The sequence below is a fragment of the Microtus ochrogaster genome, unplaced genomic scaffold (genome assembly GCF_000317375.1).
Source record: "Microtus ochrogaster isolate Prairie Vole_2 unplaced genomic scaffold, MicOch1.0 UNK27, whole genome shotgun sequence".
NCBI lineage: Eukaryota > Metazoa > Chordata > Mammalia > Rodentia > Cricetidae > Microtus > Microtus ochrogaster.
Window position 1 is genome coordinate 557,987 of NW_004949125.1, and position 22,906 is coordinate 580,892.

At 44.0% G+C, this 22,906-nt stretch overlaps 1 protein-coding gene across 1 annotated transcript in view; it reads right to left on the reverse strand.

The window, feature by feature from the left end:
• The window catches only part of Gna12 (G protein subunit alpha 12), a gene marked incomplete at its 5' end in the record, with an annotated part of 90,081 nt that extends 67,175 nt beyond the window's left edge, over positions 1-22,906 (reverse strand). The window contains one exon of the mRNA XM_005368069.3: positions 22,688-22,906. Within this exon, the coding sequence (XP_005368126.3) occupies positions 22,688-22,906 (219 nt within the window). The remainder of the gene's footprint in view (positions 1-22,687) is intronic.

Consider the following 22,906-nt stretch of genomic DNA (forward strand, 5'->3'; position numbering starts at 1 on the left):
AATTTTTGCGTCGATATTCATGAGTGAGATAGGCCTGTAATTCTCTTTCTTGGTTGGGTCTTTGTGTGGTTTTGGTATCAGGGTAACTGTAGCTAACAGAATAAAATTTAAAAGGCATGTTACAGACATAATAAAGTTAAACCATATACTCTGATCTATAAAATGTGCCAGGTATGGTTACATGCTTGTAACTCCAGGACTTGGGAATATGAGGCAGAAGGATTTGGGGTTCCAGGCCAGCCTGACTATACAGTGAGTTTCACCAAGAGCTAAGCTTGGCTACAGAGCAAGACCTTGTTTCAATGAAACGAAACCTATAAAACACAATGCAAATAAGTGACCCAATGGAAGAATAAAGGATATGTGTTAAAATCACATATACAAGGAGCAAAACAATTTAACCTGTGTGTTAAGTGGTGTATATTCTAGGAAAGAGAAGTAAAAGTTCCCCACTAGTTGATTATTTTGATGAATGTCAACACATCAACCACCATTTTAAAAAAACATTTATTCTATTTTTTATTTATGTGCATGGATATGTCTCTATTTGGAGCTCATGAGGCTGAGGAGATGGCCCAGTGGGTCAGAGTGCTTGCTGTGCTTGTCCATAAGGACCTGAGTTTGATTCCCCAGCATCAAAGGAATCTCCAGCATCAAAATCCCCTGCCTCAAAAGAATAAGGTCAAGAGACAGAGTAGAACACCTGACATCTTCCACATATAACACCCACCCACACCAAATAAATATCACACACATACAAACACCACCCCCATCCATCCCCTATAACACACAAATACCATCTACCCATACACACAAACACGAACACCCAGGGTCCCCTCTCTTTCTACACTCACACATACAAAAACAAAACAAAATAAAACAAAAGACACCATTTGCTTTTTCTAGGTGAACTAATTTCTTGGAAACATTTCCAGACTCCAGGCCCTGGTGCTTTTGCCCACTTCCATTGTCATAGCTCCACTGGAGCCCCTGTGACCTCTAGCCTTTCTCCAGGGTCAGCTGGCAGGCCAAACTTCAAGGTAGCAGTCGTCTGTTAAGACCAAGGACCCAGTGGCCTGCCAGGCCCATGGAAATCACAGTTTAGGATGAGGAATTAGGCCTTCATCCTAAACTGGCCATACTGGCTTACATGTCTTTCCAGGATGTCCCAGCCGTGTACTGGCAGCTAGCTCCCTGTCGTCACTGCTCAGTCTCAGCAGTTGCATCTCTATCTTCACAGTCCTTGGCTTGCCTCTTTATGTCTTCTCCCCAGGGCTCCATGGACACAAAAGAGTTTGAGCGCCTCCTACCTCCATTCCCCTCTTTGAGAGAGGGTTTTACTATATATTCCAGGCTGGCCTGGAACTTGAAATCCTCCTGCCTCAGCTGCCTGTGTTTAGGATTATAGCATGCACCACTGTGTCTGGCTTGTTTTCTTTTTGTTCCAGGGATGTGTCCTGAGCACCTATACAGTAAGTGTTCAGTAAATACTCGCTGATTAAATACTTTGGGGACAGGGAGGTGGTCCTTATTATGCTGTCATTTTATCCTGACACTCAGTGAGCTTATTGCAGGTTTTTAAAATCCTGAGTATCCTTGTTACTCAAAGAGAAGCATAAATATCAGCTGTGAACTTGAAGAGCTTCAGATCTCAGACCCTGCTTCTGGCCTACTGAATCACAACTTGCATGTGAACAAGATTACCAAGACTGTACCATAGCAGCACAAGATCACTCAAGCAACACCGTTTGTGAAATGAGGCAAGGAGGCACCACCCTCTCTGGCATGGGCCTGGCTGACTGGACCCAGAAGCTGTCCTGAGTAGTACATGAATCTTCATGATCATCTCTGATCATTGGCTGCCCTCAGAAGGCAGTTTATACCAGCCTATACTCTAAATCCCTCTGGTGCTCATGAAAAAGCAAAGAGCACACACAGATTGGAGAAGGCAGAGGCTCGGGAACCACAACAAACGAGGAAGGAGGAAGGACTCCCTTTCTTTTTCCTCTGATCCCTTGCCAGGGTTCCTCCACTACTAGCCAGCAGCTAGAAAGTAGGAAAACTGTAGCTCTCATCAACCAGGTCAACTGTGGTGAAGGCAGTGGCAGAGGGTGAAGGGAACAAGACAGGACCAATCAGAAGCTGCTGTGAGTTCCCAAAGACCCACCCTGCAATAGTGTATCAAGAACATGAAGCTCTCTACTTTCCCCAAAAGTGTTTTTCACTTGATTTGTTGACGCTTAGAAGTAACAACACCTTGAATTTTTCAGGCAAATAGATGGAGCTAGAAAGCATCATTTTGAGTGAGGTAACCCAGCTACAGAAAGACAATCATCACATGTACTCACTCATAAGTGGTTTTTAAACATAAAGCAAAAAAAAAAAAAAACCCAGCCCACAAATCACAATCCCAGAGAACCTAAACAACAATGAGGACCCTAAGAGAGACATCCATAGATCTAATCTACATGGGAAATAGAAAAAGACAAGATCTCCTGAGTAAATTGAGAGCATGGGGACCTTGGGAGAGGGTTGAAGGGGAGGGGAGAGGTAGAGAGAGGAGTAGAGAAAAATGTAGACCTCAATAAAAATAAAATAAAATAAATAGAAAAAAAGAAGTGGAGAAAGCAGAGTAGGAAGATGGCCAGGGACAGGAGGGGGTCTAGCAAGAAAGGAGTGTTTTGTATTTGATGGACAATAGCCACTGTGGTCATTTCTGCCTTACAAATGACTGGATGCAGGGCTGCAGTAAAGTGCTTTCACTGAAAACATAGGACTTGCATTTGATCCCCAAGAACTCATGTAAATAATAAAGAAAAGCTGTGTTATGTGTACCTGAAATCCCTGCACTGGGGAAGCAGTGTCAGAAGGATCCCAGGGGCTCATTGGCTAGTCAGTCTAACCAAAGTGAGAGCCAAGAGCAGTAAGAGACCTATGCCAAAAAATAAGGTGGAGAATGACTGATAACATCCAATGGCATCCCTAGGCACTCACTACACATGTGTGCAACCTCCTCCTTCCCCCAACTCTGGGGTGTAGCACATGAAAAGCACAAGTCCCAAGTGAAACTGAGCTACAATGTGAGATCCTATCTGAAAGGAAAGAAGGAAGGCAGGAAAAAAGGTAGAAAGGTAGATCAGGTAGGGGAGATTGAGGCCCACTGTAATTTCCTCAGCAGGAAAACATCCTTATGAAGAACATCTGAGAAGACTTTCTTAGGACAGGTTTGCAGAAGACATCGAGGAAGGAAATCACAGAGGACACCCCCACTCAGAATGGTGGCTGTGCAGAAGGAAACATAAACAGCTGAAAATGGTAACTCTTGAGAGAATTTTGACTCCAGTTGTACATTCCCAACATTTTCTTCAAAATAATGACAATATAACACTTAAGAAAAAATCACTGCATACATACTTCCAATTCTTTGATATGCTATAGGTCCCAAATTGCGATAGGTCCCTCCCTCCTATATAGGGTCATTAGGAAAACAGGATGAGTCACCACCCAGGTCTTAGGAAATAAAAAGATGACAGGAAGTCAAAAACAAGTCTTGGGATGGGACTTAGCTTAGTGTAGTGAACTTGACTAGTATGTTAGAGGACCTAGGCTCGAGTGCCATTCCCAGGAGAAGAATAAAATGCTCTTAAAGGCAGAACACAGTGAATAAGCATATGGAAGGATCTCAACACAAGGGAAATGCAACTCAAACCCACAATGGCTACATTAAAAGAAACAGGCAATAGCAAGTGTTGGCCAGGGCCCGGAGAACAGTGGGACCTCCGTGAGCTGGAATACACGTGAAGAGAATATTATCCTGCTTTGGAAAGCAGCCTGGTACTCCTCAGAATGTCAGCCACAGGGCTGCCACCTGTGCTGACGAACCCAGTCTTCAGTATGAGGCCCCAAAACTCAGACCCCGACAGAGGTGCTAGTGGGAGATGGCAGTGGAAATCTTTAGGGCACTCACAGTGTGGCCCCAAAGAGTGATGTGAGCTCTCCCTTCCTCCTCTTCCTTACCTGACAGGGTGACTCCCCAGGACCTACAGGCAGTATGGCCAACTAACTTCCAAAGCCACAGGCCAAATTTAACTCTTTCTTTTGTAAGTCTATTTAGTTAAGATGTTTTTATAGCAATGAAAAGCTAACATCACATATATCTAATGATATACAGATCTGTTTACACAGACATATGTCCACACATGAATGGTCAGAGAAGTTTGTCTGTAATAATTAAAAAGTGGAAACAATCCTAAATGTCCATCAACTGATAGATACACATTGTGTACACCTACACAATGGAATATTATTTGGCCATTAAATGAGTGAGGTACTGAAACCAGACTCACAGCACTGAAGAAAACAACCCCAAACAAACAAAAACCCCAAACCCTACAGCAAGTGAACTAGCACTATATACTTATTAAAAACACTGACCACACGAAATGCGGCACAAATGTGGACCAACAGCTACTTTTCAGTCCCTGCTGCTGGGAATGCAAAACACTCAAGACCATTCCTTGACAAAATGAATTCAACGCTTGTGTGTACTACAAAACAATCTGCACCCAAGCGTTTGGGTCATAATTGCTCAGATTTGGGGAATATCGAGATGTTCTCTTACAAGCAAGTGAATGGTACATCCACACAAAGGTTTATGATTCTGCATGAAAAGAAACAACCCGTGCGGCCACATAGAAAATCCCCAGAGAACCTCAGTTCTGTACTGCCAAGTGCGACGAGCTAACTCTAAAGAGGCTGTGACTCACATCTGAGATGTTCTAGAGAAGGTGACAGAGACAATGAGTCCAGCAGCCAACAGCTGGGGGAGGAGGAAGTAGGAAACAGGGGACTTTGGCCAGTGAAACTTTACTGCATGATACATTTGCCAAAACTCACAGAATCACATGACATAGAGAGTGGACCCTAATGTAAACATGGATTCTAGTTCCTAAGGGTACCTCAACACTGGCCCATCAAGTATAACAAACACACGGGTCACGGGAGAGACTTAGGGGAGGATGGGAACTCAGGCAAGTCACCAAGAATTAAAACAAGTTTCCAGTTAAAAAGAAAATGCTGAAGATGCTGTGGTCTGCTTGGCAAATATTTACACATTCTGAAAATAGTCGAGATGACAAAAATTCTAATGCAGGATTCTAACCAGAACTTAAGTTAAAACACCTACGGTTCAAAAATCAAAGTGTCTGGGCAACTGCAGAAGAGCTGCCGTCAGGCACCAAGACTTCAGTTGATATGGGAGGGCTATCTTCGTAGGGGTTCACATGGGTAAAAGAGCTACATAGAACTTTCTAAAATACCATTTACTGTAGAAAATATATTTTAGAGCTAACATGTCCACAGTTATATCTTAGAAATAAATATATGTGTTTTAAAAACAGGATCCTAGTACTTATACTACTGTGCTTATATTTGAGTGTTGGTGTGAGTGTGGGTGCCTGACAAGGTTAGCATGTGTCAGTATGAAGTGGTTCCTGTGAGCATACATGTGCCAGCATGAGAAAAGTGTGGGCAATAAGCAAGACAGTGAGCTAGCACAAGGTGAGTGAATGTGAGATGATTTGCCAGTGAGAAGGTGAGTGTGAACAAGGGTAGGTAGTGTGAGAAGGTGAGCTTGACAGAAATGTGAGCATCTATCCTCCTACACCAGGCTTGGAGTGTATGTTCCCAAGTAGCAATTCCCACACTTCCAGCATTCCTGTTTCTCGTACTAGACAAGCTCATGGACCTGTAACTACTTTTCCATTGCTTACCATGCAGTCCATCTCACATGGACTAGTAGCTTTGTTTTCCTCTCTGAAACATAAGCACTGCCTTGTCTCTCCCCAGTAATCATGGGCTGCCACCACGAACCACTGAGAAGGATGTATTTGGGAGGAGGGGTTGAGAACTGTGAAGCCAAATACCTTCACAGTACCAAGGCCAGAGTGGCCTGCCACACCTGGAGCAGGTGGCTCTGTGATTAAGATCACTTGCTACTCTTCCATGTTCCCAGCACCCATAGCAGGCAACTTAAGACTACCTGTAACTCTAGCTCCAGGGGTTCTAGCAATCTCTTCTTACTTCTGCAGGCACTCACATGAATAGGGAATACACTCACAAACAAAAATATACATTAAAATATCAAAAACCAGTAATTGCTAAAATGATTCCTGGGGCTGGAGAGATGACTCAGTGGGTTAAAGTGTTTGCTGTGCAAGTGTGAAGACTTGAATTCAAGTCCACAGAACCTACGTACTGGGCTCCATTCCTAGGGAGTGGAGACAGGAGAATCCTTGGAAGTACCTGGGCCAGCAAGCTTGGGGTACACAGCAGAAAAAACAAAAACAAAATCCAAAACAAAACAAAAAAAAATAAGAGAGACTGTGTTCCAAACAAGGTGGAAATCAGGGACCAACACATGAGGTTGTTATCTGACCCCCACATGCTCATACTCTCACATCAATGCGCGCGCGCGCGCACACACACACACACACACACACACATACACACACACACACACAAAGAACCACACACAGTTCTCCTTTTGAGGACCTCAGTTCAGCAGTGGTCAAAGGAACACAATTCTCTGTTCAAATAGGCCTTTTTTTTTTTTTTGTAGGCACATCCATGTTGAGATGGCCTGTCCACAGTGATCAGGGGCAAAGGGCAAACACCATGAGGACAGAAGGCCATGTGAAGAGAGATGACAGGAGGAAGAGGTGATCCCAGAACACGCCAATCCCCACTCCTCCTGATCTATGATGGGAAGGAAAGCCACAAACCTCTGGACACTGATGCCATGTTCGTTCCACAGAAAGCATTTGCAGGAGTCCAGATGTACTGCAACTCCCAACCCCTCAAGCCAGGAGACACTGGTACTGCTGTTAACGCATTCTTCAGTTGTGTCTATCTGCTGCTCCCAGTTTCTCACCTGTTATCTGCTGGTCTCCCAGCTGTTATCTGCACTAACTCTTCTCATTAGCACTGCAATCCCTCTTTATCTTGTGCCATTCTCTCACTTATCTTTGATCCATATGCCCTGTGTTCTCATACAATATAGAACGCCCTGGGCAATCTACTTCTTTCCAGTCTGCCCTTTTTTTCCCTTCTCAGACTTGGTTTTCAGTCTTTTGCTTTCTCCATTCCCCTGTCTTCCAGGCTTTTGGCTTTGGCATCTAAAAAGTCTCTATGTCTGCCTCTTTCTTTCTCTTTCTTTTTGTGTGTGTGTCCCTCCCTCTCTCACCTCTGAATTGAAAGTAGGGCTTTATACATGCTAGCTAAGCACTTTACCTCTGAACTCCATTTCAAATTCTGTTTTTGTTTTATTTAGACTTAGTTTATCTGAATCTGTGTATATATGCCATGTATATGCCCATAGATGCCAGAAGTGGGTATCAGATCCCCTGGCTATAGGTAGCAGTAAGCTCCCCAATGTGGTCCTGTGATCAGAGTTGAGTCCTCTGGAAGAGCAACAGCAGCGCTCCTAACCTCTGCGCCATCTCTCCCACTCTTGATTTTCTATTTTGAGATGGGGTTGCCTAGACTGCCCTTGCCGTTACTTTGTAGCCCAAGCTGCCCAGCCACTTATGGATCTCAGGCATGTGCAACCATATCAGGCCATTTCTTTTAGTTTTCCCATGTGTGGCTCTCCATTGACCCATTTCTCAGAAGTGCTCTAGGTCATCATGTACTTTTCCTTCTTGCTTCCAAACTCAGAGTTGAAGTTGATGGATGGACAGACATGGTTTGCAAATCCATGGTTGAGGAAGGAGGTGAAGAATGCCAAACACTGGTTTGGGCTGAACTCTGTTTTCCATCTTGCTTAGGGTTCCAGGACTCAGTCTTACCTGCAGGTGTAGCCAGGGATCTGGAGACAATACTCTCTCTGCCCCTGCCAAGGTCCCCTGAATCCCAGATTCCTGGGTCTGCTTCTTCCCAGACTGGAGCTCATTAGCAAGAATGTAGAGAAGCCCACCCCAATGTTGTCCATGTGTCTTGTCATTTTCTTGGATGGCTTCTTTCTTGCAACCCCAGTACTAGGATCTTCCCTCTGTCCTAGTTACAGCATTCATATTCAAACCAGTTGATTGGATTCTGGATTTAAAACAAGGTCAGAACTGGGTATGGCTGGAAAACACCTGTAATTCCAGCCCTTGGGAGGCTGAGATAGGAGAATCATGGGTTCAAGGTCAGCCTGAGCTACATAGTGTGTCCCTGTCTCAAAACAGCATTACAAAACAACAACAAAGAAAATAAAAAATAAAAAGGAAAAATGTAGGAGTCAAGCAAACGGAGATCAAAATGTTGAGTGTGTTCCTAAGAGCTTAGCTTGAGGGCAGGCAAGCTCTTTAAAGTTAGCCAACAGACACAGGCAAGTACCTTAGTCCACAGAATCAAGAAAAGGGAATGTGCTCTGATAGCAGGACTGCTGAGTCCAGTCTACCCACTTGTTCCCCCAAACTCACCAGCACAGCTAGCCATTCCTCCTTCCTTGGCATATGGGTCTAAGAGGAAGTGGGAGAAGGTAGGAGGATCATAGTGGTTGAGGTTAGGAAGGTGAAGATCTTGTCCACCAGAAACTTCAGCCTTACCCAGACAGGGTTACCTAAGGCTTTGACACAGTGACAATTAAGATGTGGAGAAAAGAATACAGACCACGTTGGCACAGAGGCGTCCCTCTTAGGCATACTGGCCATCTGCAGCTGCGGCAGGGTCTGGCTCATGGTTAGACATTAAGGGACTTGCTGACTCAGCTTCCCCAAATGATTACTTTTAATGAGAACCTGCTCTAACTAGTTGCTGGCAGTACTGATAAGGAGGCAAATGGCCAAGTTCCCAGGTGACACTCCACATCCTCTAACAGGGTCTTCCTTTGGTCCTCTCTCCCTCTCTGTTCTTGTTTTGAGACAAGTTACACTGTGTGGTCCTGGACTTGAACTCACAGAGTTCCACCAGCCTCAGCCTCCCAGGGCTAGGATTAAGTGTCTTAAGTAGCCCAGGCAGACCTCAAGTATGTAGCTGAAGATAACATTGAGTTTCTAATTCTAATGTCCCCAACTCACAAGTGCTAGAATTATAAATGGGTGCTACCACACCCTGGAATTAATATTAACAGCGTTTTCCCACCTACAGCTACAAGTCATTAGGGCCCTAGGACAACCTTTCCCTATCCTAGAACTATGAAACTGTTTCCCTGAAAAAACATGTGGCCACAAAAATATATAGTCACTGGCTACCTTGTGTGAGGCAAGAATTAAAGATAGATATTCAAGTGGGAGCTGAAAATCCTATTATAATAGAGAAAAGCTTTCAAAAATCATCTTTTGAAATATGTTCGTGTGTACTGAGGGGAGGGCATGTGTGTATGTGTGAAAGGGTATCCTCAGGTGTTGTTCCACAGCTACTGCCCACCTCCCCCTCCACTTTCTTTTTAAGATAGGTCTCATCAAATAGGCTCAACAAGCTGGCCAGAGAGCCTAGAAATCCTGTCTTTGCTTCCCAATGCTGGGATCACAGACATGTACTACACAAAGCTTTTTAACTTATGTTCTAGGGATCAAACTACTGTCTGGTCTTCCAGAATTTTCCTGACTGAGCTCATTTCTTCAGTCCTGTTTTGTGTGATTTCTTTTCTTTTCTTTCTTTCTTCTTTTTGTTTTTTTAAGATAGGGTCTGTCTCACTTTGTAGGCCAGGCTGACTTTGAATTTGTGAACTCCTGCCTCAGTCTCTTGAGTGCTAGGATTACAGGTGGGCTGAAAGCTCCTCTCAAGCAATTAATAACTACAACTAGGAAGGGAGCTGGAAGGGAGTAACTCCTTTCTGCGTTAATGGGTCTTTTTCTCAGAGCCCTGGACATCTTGTCTACAAAAACAAGCAGAATTTCACCTTTAAAATTCATGCAGTTTGTGTCTCTTGGTGCTGTTAGTGGCTGAGGAGGTGTGTCCACCTTAACCCTGGTCCTGATGGAAATTTCCCATCTGTCTGAAGCACTGGCCCCGCACAGTGCAGGATTAATCAAGCAAATCTCACCAGACACTCATTAGAAGGATGGAGTAGCCAAAAGCCAGGCAAGGTCTCCTGGGCTGCATCTCCCAGCTATTGACAGTGACGACCTGCCTTCTGCTCTGTCCTCCCCTGATCTTCCCAGTCCCCAGAGATAAGCCACCTAAGAGATAATAAGCCCAAGAGCCACACACAGGACCTGGCTCTGACTGGCTCTGAGAGATGGAGCAGGTCTTCCTGCACACTTGAAAGCCATTTGACTCCTCTACTGCTCCAAATAGACCCTGATGACTGGTTCATCCCTAGTAGACACAGTCATGACATTAATCCACTATCTGCATTTGTATACTCCTCCACCCACAATTCTGCTCAACCCTGCTGCAGTAGCTACTTGGTACCTTCTGTCACCTGCAAAAGCCTAGGCTAGCACAGTGTTGATCATTACCATTGCCTTGGCTGTAGCAGTCCAACTCTACAGGGCCAATTATACCCAGGTAAGATGGTAAAATAGATGCCAGAGTCCAGAGAAAGCTGCCAGTCACCAGACTGCTGAAGCTGTATATTATGGCAAAGGTCAGGGACATTACCTCCTTTGGACATTTGCAACTCTTGATTGCTCCTCAAAAGCCCCCACCCCTGGAACAACTGTTCCTTGTTGCCCCACAGATGGTATATATCTAAAGTTTAATTTTCAGACTAGTTCAAGAAACTGATGCAGAAGCAGCTGCTCCAAGAGATATACTAATGTGGAGTGAAAATTATGTCTGTTCTCCAAAGCCAGTGCACCAGGACAGACTTAAACATGTATTCAGACACAGACACTTTCCTGTGAAAGGTGCTGGAAATGAAACCCAAGGCCTCATGCATGCTAAACCCATGCTTTTCTACTGAGCCATACTCTCTGCCCCAAAACAGATGTCTTACTTGATTTTATGTGTATATATGTACACCATGTCCATGCAAATGTTTTCAGAGGCCAAAAAAAGAGTGTCAGATGCCCTAGAACTAGAGTTACAGGCACTTATAAGCCACCATGTGTATGTTGGGAACTGAACTTGAGTCCTCTGCAACAGCAGCCAGGGCTCTTAATCACTGAGACATCTCTAGAGCTCAACACAGATGTCTTAATTGGCAAAAGATACACACAGAAAGACTGTGACATAGGTCAACAATAATTAGTACTGCTCTGTTTACCCTAGAAGGGAATCAGGTGATATTAGGTGACAGCTCTGATAGCTCACTTGACAAGAGACACAAAGACTGCAACTCTTTTGATTTTCTTTTCCAAACCTCGATTATATTTGTTATTGTAAATACACTTGATATGTATATTCGGGCACATGAGTGCCACAGTGCACATGTGGAGGTCACAGGACACCACTTTGTGAAATCAGTTTTCTCATTGAGTCTTTATATAGATTTTGGGGATTGAACTTGGTTGTGAAACCTCTTGGTTTCCTCAGAGAGGGTGTCCCCTATGTTGTCCTTAAAGCACAGACCAAGCCGGCTGCAAATTTGCAGTGACTCTCCTGCCTCAGTCTCACAGGCTTTGACCCTTTGTCTAGATGCAATCTACCTATCTTTAGGATGCTGCTGCCCTTCAGGTAGTGAGAGAAGGACCAGCAGCATTACACAAGTTCCTCTGACAATTACCCTGTAATTATAGCTCTAGATACATTTTATATCTTCATCTATGACTGATGGGCTCCATGGCCCATTCTTGGCTTTGCCCATTCTTGGTTTTGCCATAACAAAATTGCTAAGAGTTGACTCTGAACATCTGCCAATACCAGGTGCAGCCCTGTGATGTGGGATTCCCCTCTGTATGCTGTGATTATCATTAGTGAATAAAGAAAGCTGGCTTGAGTCTATAGCAGGGCAGAACAGAGGTAGGCGGGGAAACTAAACTGAATGCTGGGAGAAAGAAGGCAGAGTTAAGAGAAGCCATGTAGCCCTGCCGGAGACAGACACTGGAACTTTACCTGGTAAGCCATAGCCTCATGTTGATACACAGATTAATGGAGATGGGTTAATTTAAGATACGAGTTAGCCAGAAATATGCTTACGATATTAGCCAAACACTATTGCAAATAATATGGTTTCTGTGTGATAATTTCAGGGCTGAGCAGCTGGTAACTAACCAGCAGGCTTCCTACAACAACCCTGTTCCAAATGCACCTGACAGATGATGAAGTGCAAATGCTGCTCCTCTCACACAAGTAACTGGGAATCTGGGAGTAAAAGACCCATCATTTGGAGCTCTGAGTCCCTTTTGTAGCCACAATGTTCTTGCTGGCTTTTTCTCCCTCAACTGATGGAAAAGATGCTTTTGTTTTTGGGTGTTTCAAAAGAACCAACCACATGTGTCCAAGTGTAAGAGAAAATTTGCTTACTCAAGTGCAATTTGCCAACAAGGCAGTAAAAACCCAACTGTGCTCCAGACCCAGGGAGCTGACTTCCTCCTCAGCACCCGTGCCAGCCCACCCACTGTGGGAGGCACTAAGCCCCAAGTGGGGCTTCTGAGCCCAAAAATCAGTGACTAGCAGAAGCCAGGAGTTTCAACGTGACTAAAAACACAAACAGGCAATAGAGGCATCTCCAGAGTCTCAGACTCCTTTGCCGCAAGCTCTAAATAACAAAACCCAAACGACTCTTTTGTGTTGAGCATGTGTGTGTGTATGAAGGGTACATGCATGTGTGTATATGTGTGTGCAGGTACACTTGCCTATTTGTACATATGTGCAGACTAACGGCAGATAACTGGTTGTCTCATCTCTATTCTTGTCCACCTAAGTTTTGAAGTCAAGTTCTCTTCACTGAACACAGAGCTCACGGTGTCAGCAACACTGGCTGGCCAGCAGGTCCCTCGTCTCCACTCCACCAGTGCTGGGGTTACAGGCATGCACTGCTGTGCCCAGCTTTTTATGTGGGAGCTGAGGATTTGAACTCCGGTCCTCATGCTTGCATCCATCATTTTACACTTGAGCCAGGCTTCAATGCTTAAAACCTCCAATTTTAATACAATCTTTCCAATTTACAATAAAAGTTTTGAATTTGCAGTCCATAGATATCCTTGAAAGTAGATGCTTGTATATAAACTTTCTATTGTGGCTGTAGTTGCCAGAGCAAACCACCATATTTTAACCACTCCTTTAAATTACAAAGCCCAGCTCATACCTGTGCTGACTGTCCCCTCAGTTCTAGCTGTTGCACGTGCCCAAATGGTTCTTGCCTGCATCTGTATCCTCCTTTTCTACCTGCTGGAATCTTCCAGAGTCTTCAAAGGCTGGTGCATTCACACTTCCTGGACCAGGCCTCTTGATGCCTCTGCCAGGGTTAATCTTCCCTTCTCCCACTGAGTCATCTCTCTGCCTCTTCAGTGGTGTTTACTCTTATATACAATCATACTCTAGGTACTTGTGCAATATCTCTGCAGAAAACAGATGCCCAAGGCTGGAAATAATTGATATTCATGAAATGTACCTCCTCAGCTCCCAGTACAGTACATTGCACATTTTAAACCTAAATACCTTTTAAAAATTTATTTTTATTTATATGTGTGCTTGTATGGAATGTATATTACGTGTGTGTAGCTGCCCATGGAGACAAGAAGAAGGCATTGGATCACTTGGAGCTGGAGTTACAGATGGCTTTGAGCCACCTGATGTGGGTGCTGGGAACTCAATTTCTGTCCTTTGGAGGAGTGGGAAGTACTCTTAACTGCTGAGCCATCTCTCCAACCCTGAACATTCTGAATTTAATTATTTTATTTCAGCTTCAACGTGGGACTACCCACTCAAATAATCCAAATTTCCCAGAAGTTTCTAAAGCAATGCATACATATGCAAGGCAAATCTCAGTTGAAGTAGTTAAATGAGAAACATTATAATTATGTAGATGGAATTACAAGATATAACAAAGATCCTCCAAACAGATCATTAGCTTCTAACTGTATGTGAAATTCAGTAATTAACAATGATTTTAAAAATTGAACACATCACACACAGATCAAAGGATGAAAACACTGTCAGATGATACCAAGCTGGGCTTCAGTGCGGGGGCCATTCTATTACTAAAGATAGTCTTACATGGTTTCCAAAATACTTAATATACAAGTCCCAAGGGAGCCCCAGGTAGGAATCAAGAGAGTGTCATTTTTAAGACTGGAGAAAGAATGGACCAGGCAGTCTTATTGGGATTATTTATGGTAAATCAAAGCAACAAGTAGGCTTAAATATTTAGCTCAGCAGAGTGGAGAGGGAAGCTGATTTCCTCTATATTCCTGCCTTGAGGAACCAGGAGACAGGCATGCTCCATGTGGCATAGCAGAGGGAGGTGGCAGTGCCACAAAGGGGTCTAACCTACCACCCTCTGATTGGCAGGAATGCTCCTATTCCTCCACTGCTTAGTGTCAGGGTTCTCATATTGGACCAAGGATGCAGGAAGCGGGGGCTGGGTTAGTGTTACTCTGTCACCCAGGCCCAGAGGCTGATGTCACAGCCTCACTGGACAAGGAAACAGACACAGAGATCAAAAACAAAAGTGCAGCTGGAGCAACAGCTGAGTGTGCAGGGGCTGCCTGGCTAGAGGGTGGCATGCAGCTCAACCCCAGTCCAAGAAAACAAGAAACAAAACAGAACAACAAAAAGAAGTGGACAGCTCTGTCAATAGAGTCCCACATTAAGAAAAAAAAAGTGCATGGAACGGAAAAGTATTTGACAAAACATTGCTGGAACCCTCCCCTAAAATCTGGCAAAAGACATAAATGTCTAAACTCAGAAAGATGATCAAGGCCCAAACAGGATAAGCAGAGAGAAATCTATATTGATTTAAATCATAATTAAATTTCTGGAAACTAAAGACAAAGAAAAAAGGCCATAAAAATAGCTGGAGAAAAATAAAGCATCAGAGAGGAACATATGAAAAGGACTTCTCCAAAATCAATGGTAGGGGAGGAGGAACATGGAAGATTTCTAAGTACTAAAAGTGTCCCACTGGGGATGTAGCTCACTTGATAGAGGATCTCCCTGGGTTTCATCACTGGGAGGACATAAACTGGATATGGTAGCATATGCCTATAATCCCAGAGCTAGGGAGATGGAGGCAGAAGGATCATAATTTAAGGCTGTCCTTGTTAGAGCACAGACAAGGCTGGCCAGACCAAGCTGTATGAGATGCTGTCTCAGAGTAAATAAGTAAGTGTTAAATATGAATTCTAAAGGTGGTGATGGGATAGTCTTTAAGAATGACGGGCAAAAGGGCTCAGTCAGTACAATATTTGCCTAGAATGTAAAAAAACCCCAAGTTCAATCCTCAGTATTTCATAAACTGGGTATGGTAGTACAAGCCTATAACCCCAGTGCTGGGGAAGCTCAGGAAGGAGGGATCACAAGTCAGAATCTGGTCTAGGATACACATAGAGGCCCTTTTTCAAAAAACAAGTTATTCTTTGGCCTCCACCCACATCCGTGCCACAGCACGTATGTCTGGGTTCAGGCACATACATCGCACACATCACAGACACACAGACACATACACACACGGTGGGAGGGGGCGGGGAAGAGCAGATGAAAAGTACAAGTAAGAGAGAGCAGACACTGTGGAATCATCAATAGAAAGCTGTGAGACAATGGCTGCTAAAGAAGGTACCAGTGCAAGGAAACTAGACAGTTCCCTCACTGTCTGGCTTGAAATACTCATCCTAACTTCATGAAAAGGCCACATACATTCAGAGAAATATGCTTCAAATTGTGAATGTTTATGGAACACAAAGCAGAACCTCAAAATACACGAAGCAAATGGACACAGCTACAGGCAAGACAGATGCACAATTATAGTTGGGGACCCAAATACCCGACTCTCAGGGACTGAAGAAACCTACTGGACAGCTCAGTAAGAATACTGTGCTCATCAATGTCAACTAACAACAGCTGATGTGCAGAATATTCCAGCAAATAGCAAGCTATGCATATTTAAGTGCCTATAGAATATTTACTAATAGGACCATAAAATATATGCTTAAGAGATTGTGATTTGGGCTGTAAGACACACTCAAGAAATAGAAAAGAATAGGAATCATATACAGTGTGTCCTCTAACCACAATGAACTCTACTAAGTACTCAATAACAAATTGACAATAGTCAGAAACTACATCAGACATACAAATAATTCATGAGTTGAAGATAGCTAAATAAAATAAATAAATGAACACAAGAGTAATTAAAAACAAAAGAGCATATTGAGATATATGGTGACAGTGGAGGCAGGACTTAAAATGTCTGGGGCAGTGGGATGGCTCAGTGGTAAAGGCGCTTGGCTCAGAAGCCTGACAAGTTGAAAAGCCAAGTTCAAGCCTCAGAACCCCTAAAAAGCCATATGCAGATGCAGTGAGTGGTGTGCACCCAGAATCCCAGCTCTTCTAAGGGTGAGATGAAGCCAGAGAAAGTAGGATCTAAGAGTGAGGAGCTCATCGCAAGGCAGAAACAAGACTGCTTCAACAAGGTGGAGAGTCCTAGCACTTGGGAGGTGGGGCTGGAGGACAGCAAGCTCTGGGTCAGCCTCATTTGCATCACTGGTTTGAGACCAGTCAACATGAGGCTATCTGAAAACAGCAAAAAAGAAAGGAGCCAAACATGGGTGGCTCACACCTTTAATCCCACCTCTGGGGAGGTACTCTCTTTCAACAAACCAGGAACAAGGGAGTGCAAATTAAATCCAAAGTAAACAGAAGGAAAGAAACAGTAAAGAGCAGACTTAACCCTGGGGTGGTGGCTCACACCTATCTCAGAACTCAGGAAGCTGAGGCATGAAGATTGCCATAGTTAGTTCAAAGCCAGTCTGGCTACCCCACTCCAATTCTTAAAAACAAAAAAAATAAACAGAAATAAATAAAATTTAAAACTGGAATATCACAGAGGAGAAAAAAATCAATGGAATAAAAAAGTTGATCATTTTTGGTTAGGAAAAAATTAGCAGTAAAACTAATAACCCTCTAGGAAGAGTAGAAAGATAGAGAGCTCAGCAGCAGAGCACTTATCTAGCATGTGCAACACCATGGGCACCATCTCCTAAACCACTAAAGAAAAAAGTGTGGGTGTGAGTGTGGTGTTAAAATCAATCAATGCAGTCAAGTAGATGGTTCAGTTGGTAGGGTGTTTACATGAGGAAGTACTGAAACATGAGTTTGAGTCCCAGAACTGGCATGAAAAAGTTGAACGTGGTGGTGGTATACTTTAATCCCAACTGTGAGAAAGAGGAGACAGGTGAATCCCAGACAGCTAGCCTAGCTTAATCAGTGAGCTTTAGGCCAGTGAGAGAGAGACCTTGTCTCAAAAGAAAGGGATAACACTCAAGGTTGATCTCTGATCTCCACATGCACACAGGTACAGCCACACATACACAAAGGCACAAAAAAAATTAGTCAACGAATAGAAAACACTGACTGTCAGTGGCAGTAAAAAAAGAGAGACCATCAGGATTCTCAGCACTCTCACTTGACATAGTATTGTAGCCACTGCAATAGGCAAAGAAAAAGAAATGAAAGGCATTCTCTTTTCTTTCAGAACTATGCCAATTGTTTTTATTTTTTAAATCTACCCTCTAGTCCCCCTCCATTCTCCCACCAGACCTCCAACTTCTCATTTTCTTAAATACTGCCATATGTACAAGGGCAGACTCAAGGGAAGGAAGAATTAAAACAGCCTCTACTTGCAAATAACATAACAGTTTGTGCAGAATACTGCAAGTGACAGAAAGCCCCTACAACCACTCAGCAATATCATGGCACAAGACCCAAATACAGAGGCCAAGTGCACTGTTATCATTAACAGTGAGTGGGCTGAAAGCGAAAGCACAGTATCTTTTATAATTGCCTTAAAGAAAACTCTGCTCTGGGGCATAAACTTCATAAAACATGTTTAGGATCACGAGAAGTGGAGCAGGCTGGTGAAAAAAAAATCAGGCTTTAAACGAAGGTGCTGTGTTCATGGATTAGAAAGCTCAACATGGGCATGAGGTTCTTTCCAAGCTGATCTTCTGGCTTATATCATCAATTTCCCAACAATGTTTTTATAGACATAGGAGGTCATTTATAGAACTTACACTGGGGCTAGAGGGATGGCTCAGGGAATAAGAGTGTACTGCTCTTGTAGAGGACCCAAGTTAGGCTTCCATAACCAACATCAGACAGCTCACAACCACAATAACTCTGGCGTGGGGGTGGGGGGTCCAACTCCCTCTTCTGGTTTCCAAGGGCACTGTACTCCTGAGTGTACCCATACTAAGACATAAGAATACACAGGATTTTTTTTTTTTTAAGTTATAAGGAAAAAAGAACAGGCCCTGGGCTAGCTAAAATCTGGGACAAAGGAAAAGATAATGCGGGAGAAATACTGAAACTCATATATAGTTACAGTAATCAACACTGTGTGACACTAGCATAAGGACATACAGACCATGGGAACAAATTACAAAACTCACACATATACAAATAGACCAACTGATTATAATTTTTATAGAGACATAAAGCAGTTTAATAAGAAAATAACTAATAGTTCTGAACCTGGATATTCACAGGCAGAAAAAAAAAAGGCTTCAACTTAAACTACAAACTTAAAAGTAAGAGAAAAAACTATAAAACTCTTAGAGAAAAATCTTTTGGATCTAGGCCAAGCAAAAAGTTCTTAAGACATGATAGCAAAAGCATAATCCATAAAAATAAAAATGGATAAACTGACTTTACTGAAATTAAAAATGTTTACTTTGCAAAAGACCCAATGTAGAGAATGGAAGGACAGACCATATGTACAATCTTTGTGTGGAATAAAGGACTAGTATCCACCACATATAAAGAGCTCCTTAAATTCAACAATAAAAGCACAAAGAACCTAATTAGAAGAGGGACCAAAAAAATGTTTTTGTTTTTTTTTTTTTAACCAAAGAGGGTGAGAGGCAAATGATAAGACTTTCAGCATCATTAACAGTAGGGAAATACAAATTAAAACTCTAAGAAAATACAGCATATACTTCTAAGAACAGCTGAAGAAAGTCGGTGACATCACCTAATGCCAGCAGGGATGCAGAGAAACTGATGTGTACAAAAGAACCTTTGGGAGACAGTCTGACAGTTTCTTATAAAGATGAACACATCACTGTTGAATATTATTCCAGACACATGAAAACATAGACACAGACACAAAATTGAGACTAGCGGCCCATGTCTGCCATCCCAGCACTTGGAAGGTAGTAGAAGCAGGAGGAGCAGCCAGCCTCAGTAACATGGTTAAATTTGAGGCTAGCCTAGGGTACCTGAGACCGTGTCATAACTAACCAATCAGCCAACCAATCTAAAAGAATGTAGTATTCTATGTGTAGTGAGCGGCAGGTGGGAAGAACCCAGCTACCCTCACCAGGTGATCAGAGAGGTGGTACATTACTCAGCAGGAAGGTGGAAATTATGGCCATGTGCAGTTGCTTACATGGGGAGCGCCACAGAAATGTCCTGATAAAAGTCAATTCCAAAAGACCATATACTGCATGAATTCCATTTATAGAATATGCTGTATGGGGTATACAGTGGTTGCATGTGAGTGTGTGGGTGTGCACAGGAGCCAGAACAGGGCATCAGGTGTCATCCTTATCATATTGCCTTCTGGCCTTGAAAAAGGGTCTCTTACTGAACTAGAAGCATGTTTCTGCCAGGCTGGCTGCCAAGCAAACTCTGGAGAGTTCTATGATGACAATTAAGGTAGTCACCAATCTGATTACAGGGGAAGACCAGTTCAGGTACCCTCTCTGCTATTGCTTAGGGTCTTAGCTAGGGTCATCCTTGTCTCTCGTGCCCCATCCTTGTCTGTGGTTTACAGCCTTGCCCAGCTTTTTACATGGGTGTTGGGGGTTCAAACCCAGGAAACCTGTTTGCAGAACAAATGCTCTTACCCACTAAACCATCTCCTCAGCTCCAACACAATAGTTTTGAAGTGACAAAATGATAGAATTGGGAGAACTGATTGATCAAGGCCAGGATCAGTGAGGAGGCCAGGGACTGAGAAGGATTTAAAGTTGAAAAATGAATTCTAACTAGTTACCACAGATAAAACACATTTAATATAGAACGATGAGTAAGAAGGTTGGGTATAAAAAAAGCCTGCTGGGAAGGACTCAGAGAGACTAGGAGGGGCTGAAAAATAGTGACTAGAGTCTAAAAACAGCCAAAAGCCATTTTATACATATATGAAATTATAAAGGACTAAACATTTTAAATTACTAATTTAACAAAGTACATTTAAAAAAAAAGACACTGCAGAATACCTGTTAACAAATTGCAATTCTGTTGATAAGGAGGCCAGTAAAAGCAAACACTAAGAGCTCAGGAAGCAGAGACTGACTTCTCTAAAATGTACTTAACAGACTCAAGTAGACTTGAGTTTACGTTTCTAAATATTTTTTCGGCCTCCCAGGTTGAAAGAAACTGAGCCCTCAAGCCTACCTGGTTCTGGGATACAGAAAAGCAGCAAAAATAAAACCAGACTCCCTGAGTGACAGTCAAGTGCGTTTTGCCCCTCTGTCGCTGAGGGAAATTTGAGCAACTATACCCATCCCTTTAAGGTGATGTCTAATGTTTACGGAGCACTTGGCCAGAACCCTGAACTGCCCGAGACTCTGAAAGGTGAAAAGGGTGTGATTTATCCTTCAAATGATTTTCTTCCCATCTTGAGCCCAAAGGAGCTACTTGTATTAAAACGAAACATTTAGTAACAAACATGTTGAGTGTGGGAGTGTTGGCCCGGAAGTCTGGCTCCCAGGATCTCAGCCCAACCGCCCTACACCAAGGTTCCTCAAGGCCGAAGTGAAAGACGCGTCCCAGATGGGTTTCTGTGCCCCCTTGCTAAATTAAAAGCCCATTAGGTTCTATAAATCGGTCTCCAAATTGGCTTTAGGGTAGGACAAAGCTCTCCACCTGTTTGGGACTGCGTTCCTCAGACCTGTAATTTGCCCTCCCCGCCAAATAACTTGGGGCTTGGGAAGAATCAAGAAGATAGAAAAACTTCGAGAGGAAACTAATCGCGGTACAGGACAGATGCTCTCTGCCCTCCTCTAGACTTTTCTACAGCTTTCTTTTTTGAAATAGGGTCTCACATAGCCCAGGCTAGCATCAGACTCGCTGTGTAGCTAAGCCTGGAACTTCACCTCCTGCCTCTGCCTCCACAGTGCTGGAATTACGGAGTAGGCCACTATGGCCAGTTTATTCAACCTGGGGCCTTGTGCATGCTAGGCAAGCACTCTACCAACTGAGCTACAGGCCCAGCTCTCCAGATCTTTCTTTCAGACCCTTTTGTACAGACTCGCAGTTCTAACACCGGCCCTAGACTCTGTCAACATGACTGTTTCTTTCACACAAGTGGCACAGAATATAAAAGGCACAAGGGACAGGACCCTGAGTTCAAAACCACATGAGGATTATTGCATCTGGTCCAAAGTCAAAAACAACCATGCAACAACGACGACAATGTGGACACTGAATCACAGTGAGCAGCCTTTCAGGAAGCTTTATGTTTTGCTTTGCAGGGCTGAAGCCCAGGAGCTTGTACAGGCTAGACAAGTGCTTTACCACCCAACAATTCCCCAGTCCTAGTTTTTTTTCCTTTAGTTCCATAATGCTTCTGTGCGTAAGCTTTTAAAGTAAATAAAGTCTTATTGTTTAGTGGCACATACCAAAATATTTTCTAATACAGTTATACATCTGGAATTTGCTTAGAGACCAGGGAGTCAGAGGTGAAGGAGATCGGCACAGAATGGATCCTTGTTTTAAAGCTGAGCCGTGTCTCACAGCTCCTTCTAACATCTCCTCTAACTTGGTATGTTTATGTTAAGTCTCCATACTAAAGAGTTTAAAGAACAATGTGTGGCTGGCACATGCCTGTAATCCTACCACTGGGGAGATGGGGACAGAGGGATGTCTTAGGAGCTCAAGGTCATCCTGGGCCACACAGCAAGGCCAGCCTGGGCTTCACGAGACCCTGTCTCAAAAATCCAAAGCAAATAAAACTTTAAAACTAAAGACTAGGGACTGGCAAGGTAGTTTTAGTTAGTCAAGTGCCACCTAGCCGTGGTTCAATCCCTAGCCCTCCGTGGACCAAGCGAGGTGACACAGCGCCCCACATCCCCAGTAATTCCAGTATTTGGGGAGTGGAAGGGGGGGAGGGGGAGGCGCGGGGGGTGTGGATCAAAAGTTCAAGGTCATCCTCAGTTACTTAGTAAGTTCAAGGCTAGACTGGGATATATGAGACACTGTGTCCAAAAAATAATTATTAAAATGGTCGATTCTCATTTACAAATAAGAACAGGGGACGGATGTCCTCCAACCTACACTGTAAACTTCGCTGGCTGGAGGGACGGGAAGAGTTGGCGACCCTTACTCCACGTGTCCAGCCCTAAGAGTCCTTCAGAACCCAAGGCCCCGCGCGTGCTCCAGTTTTCACTCCCACGGTCCCCAGGCAACCAAGATTCTGGAAAGCTATCAGGTCCCTGGGGGTCACCGGAGTAACCCCGGCTGGCGCGGCTAGAGGTCCCTTTCGGAGGGGAGGGGCGCCTGGCAGCAGGGTCGCCGGTCCCGGGGAGGACAAAGGGGGCGGGGTCCCGAGCCCACTCGGGGCCAGGTGTGTGTGGGCGGTGCCGCGCGTCACCTTGAGGATGTTGTCGAAGATGGTGTCGCGGAACTCCAGCAGAGCCTTCTGGTCGAACTCCCGGCCGTGGATGATGCGCATCTGCTTGAGGAACGTGGACTTGCCGCTCTCGCCGGCGCCCAGCAGCAGGATCTTGACCAGCCGCCTGACCGCGCGCCGCTCGCGGGCCAGCAGCGCGTCGATGTCGCGGCTGCGCCGTCGGGCCTCGCGCTCCGCGTC